The sequence below is a fragment of the Crocodylus porosus genome, unplaced genomic scaffold (genome assembly GCF_001723895.1).
Source record: "Crocodylus porosus isolate Cpor-Errol unplaced genomic scaffold, CroPor_comp1, whole genome shotgun sequence".
Lineage (NCBI taxonomy): Eukaryota > Metazoa > Chordata > Crocodylia > Crocodylidae > Crocodylus > Crocodylus porosus.
The window spans coordinates 15,506,360-15,527,324 of NW_017728925.1; the positions used below are offsets into that span (position 1 = coordinate 15,506,360).

The following is a 20,965-nucleotide window of genomic DNA, read 5'->3' on the forward strand; positions in this document are numbered from 1 at the left end:
TTGACCCGTCTCTTCTGACACCTTTCCCCTCCCCCTCCTCCCCTCTCCCTTGCCTCTTGCTATCCTGGGAACCTACAGCAATGATTGTTCAGTTTTTCAACGGATGCATAAGCCAGAAACCACCGTGAAAACTGCAGGTGAAGTTTCAAAGTAACCCAATCCTAAACCTGCCGTGTCATCCTCATTATGAGCAAGGGCTTATGTTTCCCCAGAAGAGAGCTGGGCTTGAACAGAAGCGGTGTGGTTGGTTTAAAGAGGCAGGTGTTTGTGCGACGCCTCTCCGGCCTCGCCGTGCTTGTGCGACGCCTCTCCCGGCCCGACCCTGGCGTTTGGAGGGTGCTCTTTTGTGCTGGCCAGCAGCCGGAGGGAGGGGGAATGGAAAAGGGAGCGAGGTTTGAAACGGGCGCTTTGTCTGCCCCGCGCGTTCACAGTCTCCCGCCGGCGCGATGCAGCCTGCAGATGGGCTCTCGGGGAGCACCGGTCACTCTGGGCTCCGTCTGTGCGGAGCAGGCGTCGGAGCGAGGCGTCCTGCCGTTCCCCAACCCCGCAGCCTCGCCGGATCCCGACCGCTGCCAAGTGCCCGGAAGGCTTGGTCGGAAAAGCCTCCGATTTCAGTGCAAAACCTCTCCCAGGAGAAACTCGGAGCAATGCATGAGACCCTTCGCCCCCTCAGCTGTTGTCCAGCCTCGGGCTTTTGTGGCTCCGAAAGAGGGAGGCTTTGCTCACATCACCCCCACGTGCTGCACTAGACTGTCCCTTTAGCTCAAGGTAGGAGGACGAGGAGGCAGTCTGCACGAGGGCGTCCCGCTGGCCTGCCCTCGCCAGGGGCATCTGTAGGAGGGTTGGGTCTCAGCTCCCCGTCCCCAGCAAGACTGAAGCCCTGATGGGGCAGAGGTATGACGCTGTCTCTGCCTCGAGGATATTACGGCCTCAATGGACGAGGAAGAGGAAGGGCAGATGGGCACAAGCAGCCTGGAGAGAGTGTGTCAGAGCTGCTGAGTCCTTGCCCAGTGCCTTTGCTGTCCTTGGTCCCCTGGGTCCTGGTGACCCCTGCCTGGTGGGTGACGATAATCCCTAGAAAGCATCCTTGTCGGAGCCCGGCTGGGGCAGGGAGGGTTGGAAACCTGCCGCTGTCCCAGAAGGGCTGAGGGAGGGCGGCATGCCAAAGCCATCTTTCCTTTCCACCGGCAGGCAGTGCCCAGATCAGCGGGGGCCTGGTTTGCACACCCAGGCTTGGAAAGCAGGCCCAAAAAGGATGCATCAGGCTAAAGGGGAGATGGAGAGATCGTGTCCCCCTGCCTGACCCTCTCTTGCTCTTTGCTTTTCCACTGGGACCTATTTGCTCCTTTGGCTCCTAGCAGCAGGAAGGGCTGAGCTAGCATCCCTTGCTCTGTCTGCAGTGTTTCTGGCTGCCACCTCCATTTCCAGGTTGTAATTAAGCTGATGGGAGGCTTCCAAGATCAGCTCCGCTGACGCATGGATGCCAAGCTGCCATGTAGGCGGCGATCGCAGGTGTAGCCCCGACAGCACTCCTCACGGGGGTCGGAGGTGACCGCCGAAGCGGGCGCAGGCCCTGCGAGGGCCCTTGCTATGCTGCTGGGCATGTCCCGCAGACGAATGGCGTTTTCTCCCTCCGTGAACAGCAGGTGAGCCAGGACACCAAATGGAGCAGGGGAAAGCCACCCTGCCTCCCTGGCCCCCAGAGGAGCTTCCCTGTGTCATTGGCACTTTGTATGCATTGAGGAGCCTCCGTCGAGATCAGTGCCCACGTAACATCCAGTCCCGTAGCAGAACAGCCCAGGGTTTACTCAAACGGAGAGGCACGTGGCTTGGTTCCTGTGCCCGTGCCCCCAGTGAGAGGATTCAACAGCCACGAAGCCAGCAGCATAACTGAACAGATAACTCGGCTCTGCGTGTGCTTTCTAGTAAGAACTCCAGGAATGGCTTGGGCCAGAGATCTGTTTTATGTATGTCAAGCAGCATTTGCAAGATGACTGGTCTAGTTCCTGTTCAGGGGCGTAGTAAGGACAGTTATTCTTGCTATCGGAGCGCTAACGGACTTGAATGAACTGGTTTGTATGGATGCCTGCCCGCTGCCTTCCACTGGGTGGAAGGACAAGGGATCCAGGGGGTGATGGAGCCGGCTCTGCAGCCCCAGGCCGGCCAGTTGCATTGGCCACTTTGTCTTGTGCCCGGATTTGCACGGACCACTTTGTCCAAATCTGCCTGGGTTTGCTTGGGGCTGTCGTTGCCTGGTTTACGGATGCGTTTTAGGCAGGACACGACTTTCCATGCTGGCTGGGTAGAAGCAGAGCTCCCAGCTTGCAGGTGCATGATTTCTGCCGTGTCTCCCAGGTGAGGCAACGTTGAGAGAGCCAGCAGAGGGAGTGATGGAAACCATAACAAGGATGCCCAGATGCTGCTTTGACCGTGATTTACGTTCAGGGCACCCAGAGGGGTCCTCCATGGGAAAAGCTGGCTGAGGATTGAGAGCTGCATGTAGAAATGGCTGAGGACTGAGAGCTTTGATGCAGCCAGAGATGTCCCCTTCGCACAGCAGCAGGGCTCACCTGCGGTTGACATTGGAGACCTCCTCTCTTGCCAATGCAGAGCCTGGGAGACCTGCCGTAGGTCCAGCCCCCCATGGCACTGACTTGTCCCTGCCGTCCCTTGGAAATGGAGGACCCAATTCCTGCATCCTAGAGTTTTGATGCGTTTCTAGGGCAGGTGATAGTGCTGCTTTTATTACTTGTTGAGTACGTCTGGCTGTAGACTTTGAACCCAGGCGCTTGGTGTAGACAGGTCAATCATTAAGCTGCATAAGATGGTGACCGGGGACCTTTTTCTACCAGAGCACCTGGAGTGCAGGAGGGCACCTGCAATCCGTGGGGCTTCAGGGCACCTGGAAGCAGGCAGCTGAGGAGCAGGAGGGGCTGGCAGCTTGTGGCAGATGCCAGCTGCGGAGCAGAGTCCTGTCACCTGCAGACACCTGGGAGTGTTTGCTGGGAAACTCCCGGCCCCACTAATTAATTCAGAGGCAGGCCCTAATTAGAGATACGACCCTTCCTTTCTCTGCTTTCCCACGGTGCTTTCACCTTGGGGAAAACAAGCAGGGCAGTTTGTTTCCCGCAGATGAGGGTTAGGAAGAGGTTACTCCAGCGATGGTGTCAGAGATAAGCAGGTCCCTGGATGCCTGGCAGGGGGAGGCACCCGCCTTCCCCCACCGCCAGCTCTCCCTGCCCCTTGCCACGCTGAAGGCCCCTGGACGAGAGCGGAGGTACGTCCACGCCTGCAGCTTGCGCAGACCTTCCCGGCTTCGCTTTGTGCCAGCCAGTTGCAGGGGCCGCTCCCAGCATAGCCGCAGCAATCCAGAGCTCAGCGTGGCTGTGCTGCCCAGCTTTTGTATTTATTGAGTGATTGATTGATTTTTTTTTTTTTTTTTTTTTTTAATTTCCCAAGTCAAATCAGCCAAATCGGTTCCAAATCCACGCGAGTCATTCAGTCACCAGATGTGGCCCCAAGCATCCTCCACCCCTGTCTGGGACTTCAGATACTGCCAGATCCTTTGGCGGGCATCCTACGTGCAGGCCCAAGCCTAGAGACTTGGGGTCTGGATGCCCTCGGGGTTTGCTTGCTCTCGGCTGTGTGGCCGCAGGAGCAAGCTGGGGGGGAGTCTCCCATGGCCATAAAGTTGGCGTGTAGCTGAGATCCTCCCACTGGAAGTGAAAGTGGGAGGTAAGCTGTGCATTACCTTGGTCAAGGTGCTACCCCTTGCCACATCCATGGTTTTCCCCTGCCAGTAGGAAAACCACCTTGGTGGTCATGGTATTTCCCTGGCAGGCGCTGCCCAGCTGAGAAGCATGGTACGTAGCCAAGGGGTTAGCACGTGCTGAGCTCCCTGCTGCTGTGGCTGTGCTCCCCCCAAGCCCCCGAGCTGGCCTGGGGACGTCTCCACCAGCTGCAATGCAGACATACCAGCTTCTGCTGCCTTGCAGCCAGTGGGGCGCCCTGGATGAAACGAGGCTCGCTTGCTGCTTCCTTGACTGCCGGCTTGAGCTCGTGTCTGGGACGTGGAGCTCATGCCAAGGACGTCGATGCTTCCCATGCATCCAGCTCCCACAGCGAGAGTTTGCCATCTGAGCCCACTTCAGCCCAGGGGCCGAGTCCTGGAGACACTTAGCGGAGGCAGCAGTGCCCAGCTTGTCTCAGGACCAGGCGCTGAGCGAGGGGCAGGGACAGGGCACGGGGGTCTTCACCTGGCAACCAAAGGGAAGCATCTCGTGCTAGGAAGGCTGGTGGTTTGTTGGGTCTCTGCTGCAGTGATGCTGGCAGATGCAGGCTGGAGCGGGGGGGATTTAGCAAGCCCCTTGCTGATTGTACTGCACCCACCTGCCCGTCTACCCGCCAGCAGTGATGGGAAGGCGAGGGGTCCCACTGTGGAGGGTGCACATTGCTGGGGACTGCTGCTGGGCATTTCTCAGCAGCCTGCTCTGGGCTTCCTCTCCCACCAGCTCTGTTTTGGGGCCGGGGGCTGGGAGGCTGTGAGCAGAGGAGGGTGGTGGGTTGTCATCTGTCCCTGCAGTGGCAGATGGCAGCTTAGCACCAAAAGGAAAACAGCAAAACTCTGAATTAGCCGGGGAGGAAAGGTCACAGAAACATCTGCCTGAAGATGCTTTCAGTGGCTGCATTTCTATAGAGGCAGAGCGTGTGGGGGACAAAACCTGTTGCTGGCCGGGTGGGGGAAAGCCCAGCACAGTGGAAATATTGAAAAAGGGGAACAAAGGGAAAGGCGCTGTTTGTCGAACAACAGACACGGAAGAGACTTTGGCAGCCGGCCGCTCTGGGCCCCGGGGGCTGTGCTGGGCTCTCCCCTGTCTTGTGACTGACTCGCCGCCGTTCTCGCCGAAACCGGGCTGCGATGCTCCAGGGGCCGCGCTGACACCCGATGTAGGGAATTGCAAGTCATTTAGCTCCAGCGGAGTTGTGCCTGCTGTCCCCTGATGTGCCCCTATTGCAGCTGCTTTGTGTGCATCTGTTCTGCACACGGTTGGCACCCGTGTGCGTGTGTGCATACTTGTGTGTCACGGCACCCAAGCAGTTCCCCATCGGTGCACGAGTGATTCCACACAATTGTATGGGCAGTAGGTATAGGAGTGGCCTGCCGCAAGCTTTCAGTGTTGTTTGAGGTCTGCCCAAGCCTGGGGTAGATGCAGCCAGCGAGCACGGGCCAGGAGGGGCAGAGTATGATATGGGAGTGTGGAGACGGGAGTTTCTGACCCCGTAACCCTCTGAACAAGTCTCTTCCCCTTTCTGCATTAAGGGGGCAGTCGTGGTACCCTGCTCCCCAAAGCACGTGGAGATGCGCGGATGCGTTGCTGCATGGATGCCACCCCCTTCTCTGACGCGGAAAACTGTGTCTAGAAAATGTGGCAGAAGCGTGGCCTAAAGGAAGGGTAAGGGATGGACCTACTTGACCCTGCACCTTGTCGTGGGACTTGAACCCTCGGCCTCCTTGTGACCTTGCTGAATGCCAAGAGGAAACCAGAGCCAGGCGCTCAGCTATACCACGCCACCACCGCGTGCCCGCTGACGCCCACGGCGGACCCGGTGTAGCATCAGCATGTCTGTGTGGGCTGGGAGATGGCTGTCTTATCTGCGTTCCTTTAGGTCTTATCCTTGCTTCAGTCGGTCCCACATGATAGCATCAGTCTCATTGGGCGTGGATGGGTTTGAAGATAGCTCCTGAAATATGAAGGGGATTTTAGGGGCACCCTTATCACCCATCCCTCGCCCCCATGGGATGTCAGCCAGGCTTCTTCCTCCTTTTCCAAAGCCTCCCTGGGTCCGGGCTGCTACCAGAAGGGGCGGCTCTCAGGTTGCCCTTGCCTGGTGCACGCTTCAAGTTGAACTATTTGATGCCTCTTTGCGAGGTTAGTGAGTAAATGGAAATGTTTTGCAGCAGCTGGCTTGCTTGGATGGGTGGGGAGGGGAGAGCCTTGGTATTTTTAGGTGTTCCTGTTTGATTTGGGAACAGGACGCATCTCCGGTGATGTGTTGATGAGGTTCCCGGTGAAGCGCCGAGGTCCTAGAATTGGCGATGAACCTGCAGTCGTTCCAGCGAGGAGCCAGGGGCTGGGGAAGTGCTGGGCTGGCTCAGTCCTTTGCCCGTGATTTGTTTTCCAGTGCTTGAGAGCTAATGCGTAACCTGGACTCGCTTAGCTCCTACGAGGCTGAGGGTAGTGCCAGGACGAGCTCTGCGGAGAGCGGGGGCAGCAAAGGCAAGTCTCGAGCAGTGGGGCTGGAAGGGAGCTCCAGCGGTCACGTCTCATCCACCCCCTGCCTGAGGCAGGGTCGGCCCTGTGCAAACCCCCCGAACAACTACCTAAGACGACCCTCAACCCCGACACCGCACAGACCTAACACCCGAACCTGCCGCGGGGAACCACGCGGCCAGTGCTGCGCTTCGCTGAAATGTCAGTGTACGCTCGAGAGATCCCAGGTGGAGAGCCATGCCCTCTGCTCTGGAGGGAGGTGAAACCCCCTGACCACGGGGTACCGTTCCTTCCTGACCCCAGATATGGCATTGGTCAAGACCCTCGAGGCTGCGACCTCCAGCTTTGCTCCTAGCAGGAGAATTGGCACACCCCAGTCCCCAGCCTTAGCTCCACCCAATGCCCAGTGCCCTGGGGAGGATTAAAAACTCCCTGACAAGTATGGCAGAAACATGACAGGGAGAAGTATGGAAAACACCCGTGGTATTAAATAGGCTTAGCTACACCTACGTCATATCCCTGCCCAACGTCTGCTCGGACACCTCCAGTGACGGGGAGTCCACGGCTTCCCTAGGCATCTATTCCACTGCCTCGCTAGTCTCACGCTGAAGAAGTTTTTCCGAATATCCCGTCTAAACTTACTTTGCTGCAACTTGAAGCCACTGGTCTCCATCCTCCCCTCTGTGGCAAGAGTGAAAGGTGCTTTCCCTCCTCTTTGTGGCAGCCCTTCAAGTATTGAAGGCCGCTGTCGTGTCCCCTCTTAGGCACCCGGCTCCTTCAGCCTCTCCTTGTAATACTCGCCTTCCAAGCCCCTGATCATCTTTATTGCCTGCCTCTGGGCTCTCTGACTTCCCCATGTCTTTTTTAAAATGTGGAGCCCAGAACATCCAGGTAGGACCCCGGGTTGGCTCCAGTGCTTGGTTTTTGTCACAGGGCACGCCATGCTCCTCTCCCAGAGGTGCTGCGACACAGCAAGGGCAGGGCTGCCAGTACAGCCCAGGGAAGCGAACCGTGCCGCTGCCCATATACATGTGGTCTGATTTGTCTTTTGGCTTTGGAGCTGCAAGGTTGCACTTGAACCACGCCTTGAGTTTTCCTCTGGACGAGCAAGGACTAGAAACGGGACTCTCTGTAATGCGGGCTGAGATGCTCAGCTCCTCCCGGACTAGCAAGAGCTGGCGCTGGAGGGAAGGCACCAGGCTCTGGGTGAAATCCCGAGTACCCGGCCTATAGTTCCCATTCGCTGCAGCGTTCCTCCCTCCTGTTTTTAAGATCTGGCCCTGCAACTGCTTACACGCGTGAGCCGTGTCACTCGGTTGCACAGATTGGGGCTTGCAGCCCGCAGAAGCTGGTGGCTTTCGGTGACAAAGTGACTTGCTTGTCAGGGGCTGTGAAATACTGCTGCAGACTGCACTCGGGACCCTCTGCAAGTGTGTGAAAACCAGGCAGGGGGGTCAGAGTCGCTCCGGATTCCCAGCGAGCCGGAGAAAACGCTGCCCCCCCTTACTCTGTGGCTTGTGGAAGAAATCGGCTTAATTCGAGAGAGGTTTTATTGCCTGAACCTGAGACGTTTTCCCCTGGACGGCAGATGGGAATGGCATCAGCTTGCCTCCAGTCTTGAGAGAGAGACACACTGAGATTCTCTCTTTCTTCCCCTGAATTGGTTTTGATTGTTCAGATTCAGCAGTTGCAGGGAATTAGGCCATTATCCTGCAATTGGATCTGGGCAGATGGGTCTTTGCGTCTTGTGTGGAGCCCTGAATGGGTCTAAGTCGCTGTAACGTGAACCTGGGCCATTGCATTGATTTCAGCAGGAACAATGCCAGGCAGGTTTTGTTTGGTTGGGTTTTGCTAAAAACTGGCTTTACTGGTATTTTTTATCCCCTCTCTGTCTGTGCCTGGAAGTACCTGCTGCAAAAAGAAAGAATTCAAAGATGCTCCCACCACCAGGGCTTTCTTGTCCTGCCTCTTCCCTTGCATCCATTCCCTCTTTCAAAGCTGAGCTTCTCACACGGGCCAAGGAGGTAAATGCTTTACTGAAACAGGTGCTCGGTGCTGAATCACGGGCCAGAATGTCTCTGATTGCTGCAAACAAGCTTTAAAAAAAAAAACAAAAAAAAACCTGCGAGCAACATACAAGTTTCCACCAAACTTCCAAGGTGAAAACCCAAATCCAGCAACTCGAGCCCCACTGGGCAGCGTTTGCAAGTGCTAGAGGGCCCAAAAGTGAGTTTGACAATAAATGGGTTGTGACGGTGGCTTTATTGTTCTCTGTGTGGAAAAACGCTGAGGTAAAAACCAAGAGTGTGAAAACCCACGGGGTTTAAAACTTTCTGTAGTGTCAAACCTTCCCGCACTGCTAATGATCTACAGTATTGGTAGTAATCTAAGCCGAGACATGTCCTGGCTGAGAATGAACTGCGTAAGCTTTAGAGACCCTCGAGCATTTCCACGGTATTAGTTTCCGCAGAGGTTTAGGACCCACGGGGACCCTTCTGGTTTGACCTCCTGCCTGTCGCAGGCCCCTGGATTGCATCAGGTGGCTCCTGCATCAAGCCCTGAACTGCCGATGGAGCCAGAGCCGCTCCTTTAGCAGCACATCGAAACTTGAGCTGAGGTCTGCCGATGACAGGCGCTCTCGCGCCCCAAGGTACGCTAATTAACACCCCCGCTTTCAAAACCCTGTGACATTTCTGGCCTGAATTTGTTTGGCCCCGGCATCTTGAGATGCTGCTAACAAGAATCGAAACTGGAAATGGTCTGAAAGCTAATTGTGTGGGTGGGCTCTTCTCCCAGGGGTTTTCCTGTAAGCCTTATTTAAAAATCCTGACCCGGCCCCGCCACGCACGGTGCAGAATCCCAGTTGCAGAATTACCGGGCACCAGCAAGACCAAAATCCCTCCTGATGCAGTCACCCCCGGACCGAGCTGAGTGCCAAGGGGAGGGCGGCTGGCGGTAGCAGGAAGCTAGTTTCCAAGATGACTCTTAGGATGAATTGGTCGCTGCAATTCAGTCCATCCCGAGCTACAAAATCCTCCGCCCCCCCTTGCCAGCCCCATTGAGGCGCCGCGGGAGTCGTGCACATGAAGGCACCGCTAGGCGAGCCGGAGACTGTTTCACAGCCTCTTCCTAGCGACCGTCTATTTTCTTTTCTCCCCCCTTCCTCATTTTCCTCCCTCTCTCTCTTTCATACGCAGCGCATCGGGGTTTTTGTCTCTTCCTGGCCAGGCTGAATGCGGCCGAGGCTTCTCGACACTTGTTGCAAGCGACTGCGAGAGCTCGGAGGATTGTTTAAAAAAAGAAAAAGAAAGAGAGAAAAAAAAACGGGGGTGGCTGTGGTGGGGGGGAGGAAAAAATGGTGGTTTTTTAACAGATGACTGCACACGTTAGCAGCTTACACTCGGCGTGCCTCCGCCGGCCCTCTGGGATGGAGAGGAGGGGAGCGCGGCACAAAGGCCCCTCTCATCAGAACAGCAGGCTTCAGACCCAGCCTGTTTGAATTCCCCAGCGCAGGGATGCAGTGCAGCCACCCAGAAGTCCACTTCTCTCGCCGCTCCCCGAGCTGCGCCCCCCCGCCCACCCCAGGCAGCCCTGGCAGTTTATTGGCCGGCGGGGCACGCAGCAGCTGCCGTCCCCTCATTAAGATGCACACCTGCTCTGCACAGCCCTTTGTGTGTCCAGCAGATGCCCTGATTTATTATTATACACATTTTCTTTTTCATTTGGCCGGGATAATGCCATCTCATTAACTCAAAATGTCTCCGAATCCTGACAAATTCTCACACAAGCCCCAACAATGCCAGCAGAATTGGGTTAAAAAAGGAGGGGGGGACGGCGGGATGCAAGCTCTCGATGCGTTCCTGCCTCTCTCTGCCGTTCGAGTGGCTCCCGGGCCCCTGGGTTTTCAAGCGGCCCCGAGTCGCTGGAGGAATCGGCCGGTGTTTCTTAAACTCTTGGGCTGCTTCTGGTCTGACCGGGACTCTGGTGCTGTGTCGTGACAGGGCTTCGGGGAGCGGTCCTGTATTCGGGAGGGGAAGGTGGTTCAGCTCGGGGTGCTTCTAAGGGCCTGATCCTCCATCCTCTTGCAGATGGGAGGCTCCTGGCAGCTCGGAGCTGCTGAATGTGCCTGTTGGTGACAATTTAGCTTGTGCACAGTAGTGCCCAGAAATCCCACTCGTCCCTAAGGGAGCTTGTAAGTCAGGCAGGACACGACAGGGGAGCAAACCTGGCCAGGGAAGGGTGCTGGGGGGTGCCCAGGAACGGGGTGGAGGAAAGCAGAGGTGCCCGCCTGCCCCTTTGCCCAGCCAGTTCCCTGAGCTCTGGGCCCAGGTATGCGGGCAACAGCGACTGGCCACCCACCCTGTGAAATCAAACCCTTTCCCCAGGGCTTGTGTCTTTATGGTATGCCCTTGACTGTTGCCGAATAACCTGATGCAGGAAAGACCTTGGAGGTGGACGTGGACAGCAGGGGCCAGGCGCAGCCCTGGGGAATGCATGTGTCAAAGCCAGGTGGCCCCTGGCATCTGCAGGAACGAGCCAGCGGGAGGGCAGGGGCTGGCCCAGAGTCCTCCCTTTCTACCACCCCCTGCTTGCACCGGCAGCGCGGACTGTAGCCACCCCCTTGGCTCCTCGGAGAGACGGTTTCTCCCGGGGTATGCGTTAACCCGTGGCACCAAGGAGGTCTGGAGACTGCAGAGCCATACGCACTTTTGCTTAGGGCGCAATCTTGGCCCCATTCCTCGGCCCCGTATGGCATCCTGGGGGGGGTTGAGGGGCCTGCTTAGCATGAGGGACTAAGCTGCATGGCCCTTGTCTCCTCCTTGCTCCAGGGCCCCCCACCGTTCCCCCCCTCACCCCCTCCCTTCCCAGTGCTACGGCAGTAAATGCTCTCCATGAGCAGCACATTCCCCTTTCCCAGCACCTGGCTTGTTTTTTCAGCAGCCAGTTGGCTCAGACCTTTTGGCTTCTGGTAACAGATGGCTGAGCCAGTGGCCATTTCATGGGTCTTTTTCTTTTATTTTTAAAGGCCGTTGTGCAGAGATAAGGATCAGGCTTGTGTTTGGGAGGCAGGGCCCTCCCCTGGTTCAGAGAATAACTTTGGGAAGGGCTTATTTACAAGGAGGATCTGGACAGCTGTTTAGAAAGCCAGGGATGTCTGAGGAAGCATATCCCCACCACACCTGTTACCCAGAGATTTGTGTACTGGAGGGAGAGACAGGTCTGACTGGCTTCTGCTGGGCCACGGGATGCTGCGGAGGGTAGGATAATGGCTGGCCCCTTACAGAGCCAGAGCATTTCTGAGACGGGGGTTTTTGTAGCCCTCCTTGGCCCTGTTCCATCAAAACACCTGAGTGCATGCAGCGCTGGGATGCTAGGCTGGGTCCTGTTGTTGTAGCTGGCATTACTTAGGCAGGCACTGCCCCATGCACGGTCAGAGTGCTCAGTTTGCCAGAAAGCAACACAGCCCTGATGAAGCGGTCCCTTCCCATCCCCTTTCTAGCTGCAAGTGGCCACAGCCTTTGGACAACAGTGGGACTGGCCCTGAAAGCCTAGGTGGGCATTTTGAGAGCAGGCAGAGGCTGGGCATCTTCAGATCTGCCTCATAATTCAGGGAAGGGCAGGGGCTCAATGTGCCCCAAACAGGGCACTGTGAGCACTGTGCCAACCCTGCTGGGGTCTTACAGTTGCAGACTGGCTTGTTCAAAGCTTGTCAGCCCACTGGGTCACATCCACCCACGCCAGTGGCCAAGTGCTTATAGGACCCAGGGGTACATGTACACACCGATATCTACCCTTTCATGCACTGCAACTGCATGTCTGGGTCTGCACTGCACTGGGCTGGGTCTCAGGACTTTTAAAGACTTTTAAAACTTTGCAGTGCATGAAAGGGTAGATATCGTGGTGTGTACATGTACCCCTGGGTCCTATAGCACTTGGCCACTGGCGTGGGTGGATGTGACCTTGGGAAACTCCATGCCTCCATTCCCTCATCTGTAGCGTCCCTGAGCTCCTTTGAGATCTGCCAGTGAAAAGCACAGAGCCAGCGCAAGGTGCTGTCTCCCTGCAGCTGGCGGGTTAGCGCCTGCGCTTGAATCCCTGCCTCCTCTCTTAGGGTGAAATTCAGCCCCGTGCAGAGGAGCTGGCATGCAGCTCAGAGCAGGGCTTATGTAGCATGTTTTGCTGTCCCTGCATAGGGAGGGATCTTGCTTGGAGACGAGCACATCTCACACCTAGATATCAGCTGTGTCGGTGCCTGGCGGATCTGGCTCGCAGGCTGGCATTCCCAGCCAGTTTCCCCCTAAGAAACAGCCCCTGACATCTCGGATATTGATTGGGGGCAGGGCAAGGGGCTGGAGTTCATCCTTTCTTCCCCGTTCTCCCTGCTCGGGTGGTTTGGGAAGGGCAGTTCTCGCTGATCCCAGGCTTTTATCTACTTGGCTGCACTTTGGCGAGGCGGGGTGGAAGGCCGCCTTCCCCTCTTTGCAGTCCGGGTGATTTATGGCATGCTTGCACTCCGGAAAATGCTGGGGACAGGTGGCAACGACCAGAGTGGGGTCAGCACAGCGGGGCTGGGAAAGAGATTCCTGCGAAGCCAGAGGCCTTCTGGAGAGCTGGCAGCTCCGTAGGTTGCAGGCCCCAATTCTCCTTAATGCAGGGCACAAGGGACATCTGAGATGCCCAGAGAGGGATGTGATGGGGGAGAAAGGAACTGTGACCATGCATGCAGGGCTCACCCTGAGAGAAGGCAGCTGGGTGCTGCAGGCGAGGGCTGGAGCAGGAAGGGCAAACTCCTGTCCCAGGCGGGGCCCCAAAGCCTTGTCGCTAGATAGCAAGATGAGGGGTGGGAACCGCTAGACAGAGCTCACCATTTCCTCCTTCCGGTCTCCTGCATCACCAGCATGCGTTCAGTCCCCTCGAGGCTGCAGCTGGGCTTGTCTGGGTGTCTGGCTGCTGGAAAATAGCACCTTGTCCTTTGGAGCTGGTGCAGGCTGCGCCGTGCCCAAGCACTGCAGAGTGCTTCTGGGCATTCGCTCGCCCTGCAGATCCCTCATCCACTGCTACGGGCTGGAGATGCCCCTCTGGGGTCACGGGTCCAGCTGTGACTTCTCTTTTTGTGCCCTGGCAGTTACCAGGGAACGTGCCCAGGGCTGGGTGCTTCCAGCACCTGCCGACACAGCCCGGACCACCCTTGGCTCTTAGGGTATCTGGCCCGTCCAAGAGCTCCCCCATTGCCTTAGCCTCAGAGAATTTGGGGATGAGAAGTGTGCCCTTGCTGTCTCGGGGTCACGGGTGGCTCTGACTCCCTGTCCTTTGCTCTCCCCAGATGTAATGTTGCCCACGTGGGCGAGCGATGCCAGCTGCCCAACCCCTGCCTCAGCTCCCCCTGCAAGAACGCCGGGACCTGCCACCCCGTCGTGCGTGGCAGCACCGTGGACTACACCTGCACGTGCCGGCTGGGCTTCACTGACAGCCTGTGCCTGACACCCGAGGAGAACGCCTGTCTCAACAACCCCTGCCGCAACGGGGGCACCTGCGACCTTCTCACCCTCACCGAGTACAAGTGCCGCTGCCCGCCCGGATGGTCAGGTAGGGCCAGGAGTCAGCAGAGCCCCGGGGGGGCTGGGTTGGAGCCCAGCACAGAGCAGGGCAGCTTCAGTGCCAAGCCCCCCTCAACACAGAGACTGGGGGCCATGGGTTTGGCACAGCCCCCGTCTTGCTTGCTAAGAAGACCCTCCTTGCAGCCTGGAGGCTGCTACTTAATCAAGGGCAATGGGGCCTGGCAGAGAGATGCTGGGCGCTGCCCCTTGCATCTCACTGCCCGAAGGCACTGCTCGCAGACCTAAATCTGCTCCCTGCCGTGGAGCTGCAGGCTGTGGTACAGGCAACCAGGGCTGCAGCTGTTGTCGCGTGCCTTGCATGGATGTTGTAGGTCCTAGCTGGTGTGCAGGCTTGTCTGCCACGTGTGTGCAAGGTGCCCGGGCTGCCTGCTGCGGCTGGGGTGCTGCCTGAGCAGGGATGAACGAATGCGACGGGCCTCGATTGATGGTGGATTCTAGTGGGGATGCGGTGACAGGGCCCTGGAGTTGCAGCTGCCTGGGGTTCCTCGGTGCAAAAGGCCTCGAGAAGGGCCCTTCCCATGCCCGTCTTCTCTGCTCGCCCCCAGGTAAGACCTGCCAGCAGGCTGACCCCTGCGCCTCCAACCCCTGCGCCAATGGTGGGCAGTGCGTCCCCTTCGAGGCCCACTACATCTGCAAGTGCACGGCCGGCTTCCACGGGGCCAACTGCAAGCAGGACGTGAACGAGTGCAGCCTCTCGACTCCCGTCTGCAAGAACGGCGGCATCTGCACCAACGAGGTCGGGACCTACCAGTGCTCCTGTAAGCCTGCCTACACTGGCCAGAACTGTGAGCTCCTCTACGTGCCCTGCAACCCCTCGCCCTGCCAAAATGGTGGCACCTGCCGCCAGACCGGCGACACCACCTACGACTGCACCTGCCTCCCAGGTACGTGCCTGCTCGCTCAGATGAGCCTTGGGTCACCAGCTCCGGGCTGGGCTGTGCCCTGGCACTGACTCCTTGAGAGACCTCAGCGAGTCCCTGAGGGTCGGGCTCTGGTTTCACGAGCGTAGCTGAGAAGCTAAATCCTGAGAAGCTAAAACCAAGTGAGCAGAATTCATCCTTTTTTACTGGAGCCCAGCCCCACTGCAGTGCCACGAGGTCCCCTGGGGCCGGGGCAGGGGCTGAGCTGGCCCAGCCACGTCCCTGACCTCAGGGGGATCTTTTGTTTCTATCACCACGCCGCGCTGTGGTCAGAGTTTGTGGCTGGGGGAGAGCAGGTGTAGCCTGGCTCCGCCACGTGACACCTCTCCCCAGCTTCCTCCCCACATCAGTGCAGGGAGCCCCGAGAGACAGAGCAAGGCAGCACGGGAGTTTCCTGCCTGCCGACAGCCCGATGGCATCTCACTTCTCCCTCCGACCGGCCTCCTCCACCTGCCTCCGGCAGACCTGGCAAGAGGAAGCATCTGCCCCCTCCCTGGGAAAGGCAGTACCGGCTGCTGGAGGCGCCTGGGAAATCTTTGATGGGTGCAGGGGGAGGCCTGAGGGTTTGCAGCTTCCTGTTGTCACCAGCAAACCACCACGGCTAGTGAGGAGAGCAGTGAATAGGTTCTTGGGACCTCCTGCTTTTCAGCCCTGCCCCCTCTCCTGGCTCGCTTTGTGCCCTCAGTGTCCTCTTCTGTAAAATAGGGAGAAGGGTGGTACCGGGGCTGGATGCAAGGTCCGGCTGCAGGCCCAGGCACTCCAGAGGAAGGGGTAAGGCAGACGGCATTGGGGTCGTGGGCCCCGTGCCAGGTCTGCCTCTGCTCCGAAGCCGGAGGGCTGAGAGGTCTCCTGAAATGGCTGTTGCTGTTAGTGCCCTGGATAACCTTGATGTGCATAGCAGTGTGCAGTCCCAGCCAGAGTTTCCTGCTCTTTCTGTGCCTTGCCTGCCTCCCAGGCCTGGGCCAGAGCCCCTTTTCTTCACCCTTACAAGAAGCGCAGGGGGCTCCAGTAGCCGCATGCAGAGCGGTTGCTGCCCATATCTATGGGCAGCAGGAACACCCATGGGAAGCAGGCAGCTCCGTGGCGTCTGCCTGGCAGGGGTGAGTTGCCCCAGCAAGGGCCTGGGAGAGGGGAGAGGGATGGTGATGCAGGGACCCAAGTGGCATGTGCAGTGATTTGGGGGAATGGGTCCTCTTGGCCCCTGGCAGGACAGGACAGGAAGGCCCGGGCTCTGGGACCCGCAGCCACGGCCGCAAGGCACTGAACTGCTTTGCCAGGGGTCAGATATGACCACGGCTTATTGCTGACCGCTCTCTGGGGCCAGGTGCTGACCTCGGCACCTCCCACGGATGAGGCCCGGCTGAGACGTGTCTGGCACGGCAAGTGCGCACTGTCTTTCTGGCAGGGGCCTGTAGGATTGGAGGCCATTTCTCGTGTTAAGATACCACTTGATGTACCGGTATGCAGCGTGGCAGGGCGTCAAACAATGTCCCCTTTCAGCGTCGAGAGAGGCCTGTTGGCCTGGCTCTCAGGAGCCCCGAGCCCATCTCATCTGAGCTATCGAGCCAGCTCTGCCACATGTAACCTTGCATTTAAAGCAGCTGCCGCGCTCATAACTTATTCAGCTGGTTCAAAAGGAGTTAATCCCGGCATCGGGAATGCTGCAAGCTATTGCCATTCAGCTGCTTAAAAACGAGGAGCAAATCAACCTTATCTGCTTTGGACTGGTCCCAGCAACCATAAATAGTTGGTTATTGCTTTACATATGGGCCAGGCCGGGCGGTGGAGTGAGGAGAACAAGGCCGTCATTGATAGAGAGACGCGGGACGAGCCCGGGGCTGGGAGCCAGTGGGTCCCGAGTTCTAATCCTGCCTGTCACTCCCCCTCTCTCTGGCCTCAGTGTCCTTGCCCCGGGTCTGTGGGGTGTAAACCAGGGGTGATGGAGCTAATGTGCGTCTCTGGGCCTGTCAGGGACGCTGCGGAAGGGGTCTGGTGGGATAGGCAGTCCTTTGGAAAGCCTGCCCCTTGAAGAGTGCTTGCCTGGATGAAGCAGCAGCAAGGAAAGCAAAGCACGGCTGTCTGGGGGCTGTGGCTGGGGTCTTTGCTGGCACAATGAAATGAAGCCAAGTATTAGCACCAACACATGCAGGAGACTGGCCTCTCCCCTGAAGCTCGGACATCCCTATCCTGAGCTGTTCTCTTGCCTGTGCAGAGCGGCCTTTTGGATACACAGCGAGTCCCGGTTAGGTTGTGCAGCTGGTTGTGGGAGGTTTAAGCCAGTGGGCACCTAGTTAAAATACAGCGCCTGGCACAAGCCGCTGCTGACGCAGCACGCCGGTTTGGGGAAACCTGTTTGATTGCAAACCGGAGGCGGGATCTTCCTGCACCTGCGAAGTGCAGCTTCTGCCTGGCCCCCGCTCCCTGCAGCCCTGGCTGTGCTGCAGGCTGTTTACAGTCAACATAGGACGTAACCTCCTAAGAAGGACAAGCACCTGCTGAAAATGTTCGGGCACTGGGGGAAAGGTGACTGCCAGACAGGATCTGAGCATCCCAGGGAGCAGGGACCGTGCACATGGGTTCTGCCGCTGGATGAAGGGGGTGAAGAAGAGAAGAGCCTCGCCCGGGGCTGGAGTCAGGCAGGTGCACACCTCAGTTTAAGCATCTCAGGGATTGAGTCCTGTTTCATCAGCCCCCGCCAAACGGATAGGAGCTGGGCAGCTCTGCCAGGCAGGCCTGGCTCATAGAAGGGCTCACCCCATGGCCCCGATGGCTGCAGCTTGGCTAGTGACAGCGTGTGCGCCTCGCTGCAGCGAACCTGCTTCTCATCAGTAAGCCTGCAAAGGCAGCCGGGGCAAAGATGAAATGCAGCGGCTTTCTTCAAAGCCGGGGAGAGAAGCTCTGACGGGCTGCGCACGTTAATCAGTAACTGCCAGCGGCCGGCCTGCCCCGGGGCAGCTCGCTGGCACCTGCGCCGTGAGGTTTGCTTGTTCGTTATTGCACTAGATGAATCGTTAGCTGGGCGCTGTCTAGAGAGGCCGGTGCCTCTGGAGCACCGGGGCAGAGCAGGCCTGGCACTGACCCTCGCACCTGCTGCTTCCCCAAGCTGGGCTGAGCCGCAGCCGTCGGGTGGTGCTCGGCCCCGATGGCGTAATTAGGCTGAGGTCACGCGGGGTAGGCCTGATCTTGATGGGTCTCAAGCCATGGTAATGTCATTAGGTCTCCATTTGATGTACGGGCTGCTGGACAGTCCCGTGAGAAGCCGCGTGCCCCGGAGCGGAGCCAAGCAGCAGCTTATGGCAAAGTGTTTGTAGTGGAGTAGGGCGCTGTAGTGGATGGAGCCGACCCCAAACCCTACATCCCACCCGCTGCCCTTTGATCTGGGGCAACCAATGTGTATCTTAAGGCATGAGCGTGCAAATGGCCCCACGCACTCCTCGTGCAGCCGCAGATGGCGTGTAGCAGCCGGCACCGCTGCATCGCGAGGCCGGCTGGTTCAGATGCCTCCTTTCCTCCTCCAGGCTTCACCGGGCAGAACTGCGAGGAGAACATCGACGACTGCCCCGGGAACAACTGCAAGAATGGCGGTACCTGCGTAGACGGAGTCAATACCTACAACTGCCAGTGCCCTCCCGAGTGGACAGGTACCGCCGGGATACGAGAGCACGCGGGCCCGGGTGGGGGTAGGGGTAAGCACAGAGTCTGGGCAGCAGGAGACCGGCTCTGCTCCAGCTGAGACACACGGCAGTGTTTTCCTGAGCTGGAAAGGGAGCGAAATCCACCCAGCAATCCACCTACGGCAGATTTTGAGTCATCTCCTGCCTCCGGCCATGCTGCAGAGGGTGGCAAAAGTCCCCTTGCCTTGTCTCTGGGCAGGCTGCCCATGTCACGGGGGGGCAGGAAGCATCCTTCCTGACCCCAGTGGGGGAACGCCCAGCGTCTGCGCAGGAGCACGCGAGTGGGGTGCTCCGTGTTAATACGTCAGGCCTCACCGGTGCGCCGCCATCCCTGCCCCGCAGGCCAGTACTGCACCGAGGACGTGGACGAGTGCCAGCTGATGCCGAATGCCTGCCAGAACGGGGGCACCTGCCACAACAACCACGGCGGCTACAACTGCGTCTGCGTCAACGGCTGGACTGGCGAGGACTGCAGCGAGAACATCGATGACTGCGCCATGGCCGCTTGCTTCCAGGGTGCCACGTGTCATGACCGCGTGGCCTCCTTCTACTGCGAGTGCCCGCACGGCCGCACAGGTGAGGGCCGGCTCGGGCGGCTGACCGCTGCTCTGTAATCCTGAGCTCTGGGATAGGTCTGCTGGAGGCAGGGGGGTTCCCTCAGGGAAGAATTTGACCCTCTGTCTGCAGCCAGAAAGATCAGGCGGGTCCTGGGACACCTGGGTTTCCCCTCCCACCCTTTATCCATCCCCTTGTATTTAAACTGTAGCTGTTTGGGGAGGGATATGTCCCATGCCATGCACAGCGGGGCCGGGGTGCTGAGCCGGCCTCTGGGCACTGCCACAGTGCTTGCACCCGAGCCGGTCCTGAGACGCTGACGTGCGGTACTCCGCAGGCTTGTTGTGCCATCTGGACGATGCCTGTATCAGCAACCCCTGCAATGAGGGCTCCAACTGCGACACCAACCCTGTCAACGGCAAAGCCATCTGCACCTGCCCCTCCGGCTACATGGGTCCGGCCTGCAACCAGGACGTGGATGAGTGCTCCCTGGGTATGTGCATGGGCTGCTGGGCAGCTGAGACTGGCAGCGGGGTGGGGAGGGCATCACGCAGTGCAGCTGGAGATCCTAGACCTCACAGTTGCAAGTGTCCTAGATGCTTTTATCCAAGGTGTTTCTCATCGGTAGGAGCCAACCCCTGTGAGCACGCTGGGAAATGCATCAACACGCAGGGCTCCTTCCAGTGCCAGTGTCTCCAGGGGTACTCGGGCCCCCGCTGCGAGATCGATGTCAACGAGTGCCTCTCCAACCCCTGCCAGAACGATGCCACCTGCCTGGATCAGATCGGCGAGTTCCAGTGCATCTGCATGCCAGGTGGGCACCCGGGCCAGCCTTGCTCTCTCCCCTAAGCCAAGACCTGCCGTTGCCTCTGGAGCTTTGGTCTGGGCACCTCGTGCATTCAGGTTCAGGTGTGGAGTCGGGGCTGTGGCTTAGCGGCGAGGATGACCTGGCAATCCACATGTTTTCAAACTCGCCATCAGTGGTGTGATGGGGTCTAGGGACCGTGGCTAGTTGAGGCTTTCACAGCAGCCGTCCTGGCTGGGTGCTGGTCCCCCCTCCAGCTGGGGGTTGCATAGCTAAACCTGAGAACCAGCTTTGAAGGCCAGCCCTGCCCCAACCCAGGTGAGCTGGTTGGGCCCTGAGGGTCTGATCCAAAGGCTGTTGGCAGGTGAGGGACCTCAGCCGGCCTGTCCTGCCGCTGGTTTGTTGACTGATGAAACTCAGAAGCAGCCTGCCCTCCGGCACTGGTTTTGCATTCAGCAAAGAAACCTTGCATGGAGATGCCATGGGCCTGGGAGCACGGCAGAGACAGGGGAACTGGGAAGGGCTGGGGTGTGCAGCCGGCAGGGATCAGACCAGGAAACCCTTTAGTCCAGGGCCAGCGGGAAAATGGCCAAAGCCAGCTGCTTCCAGGGAGGGAGCTGGCAGCCCCAGCACTGGCCCATAGAGAAGGCTGCTTCCTCACCCCATCAGCCTTCCCCTCGCCCAGCGGGCACTCTGACCCTGCTGTGCCTAGGGGAGCAGTGGGTGCGTACCCCACAGCAGAGCGGGCTGCTCTCCCTCCGCCCAGCCCGTCAGCACCGCGAGCCCACCCCGTGCCTGGCGCAGCAGACCGTCTCCCCTCCACCCCCGGGCTGCGGCCCTGCAGGCGCTGAGAGGGGCCGTGGGTCTGTCGCTCGCAGGTTACGAGGGCGTCTACTGCGAGATCAACACGGACGAGTGCGCCGGCAGCCCCTGCATGCACAACGGGAACTGCGTCGACAAGATCAACGAGTTCCACTGCGAGTGCCCCACAGGTACGGGGCATCGATCGCTGCGCTGCCGGCAGCAGCCTTTGTAGTGGGAGCAAAGCTGGAAGTAATCCCCTGCCGGAGGCAGCGCCGGGCGGACGGATCCAGGCGCCGCGGGGCAGGGCAGGGCAGCT

The 20,965-nt window shown here is 58.7% G+C and overlaps 1 protein-coding gene across 1 annotated transcript in view; it reads left to right on the forward strand.

Annotated features, from left to right (window-relative positions):
- The window catches only part of NOTCH1 (notch 1), a 61,389-nt gene that overhangs the window by 15,873 nt on the left and 24,551 nt on the right, over positions 1–20,965 (forward strand). The window contains exons 3-9 of the mRNA XM_019541120.1: positions 13,597–13,859; positions 14,437–14,775; positions 18,330–18,452; positions 18,828–19,061; positions 19,378–19,533; positions 19,669–19,854; positions 20,724–20,837. Of these exons, the coding sequence (XP_019396665.1) occupies positions 13,597–13,859; positions 14,437–14,775; positions 18,330–18,452; positions 18,828–19,061; positions 19,378–19,533; positions 19,669–19,854; positions 20,724–20,837 (1,415 nt within the window). The remainder of the gene's footprint in view (positions 1–13,596; positions 13,860–14,436; positions 14,776–18,329; positions 18,453–18,827; positions 19,062–19,377; positions 19,534–19,668; positions 19,855–20,723; positions 20,838–20,965) is intronic.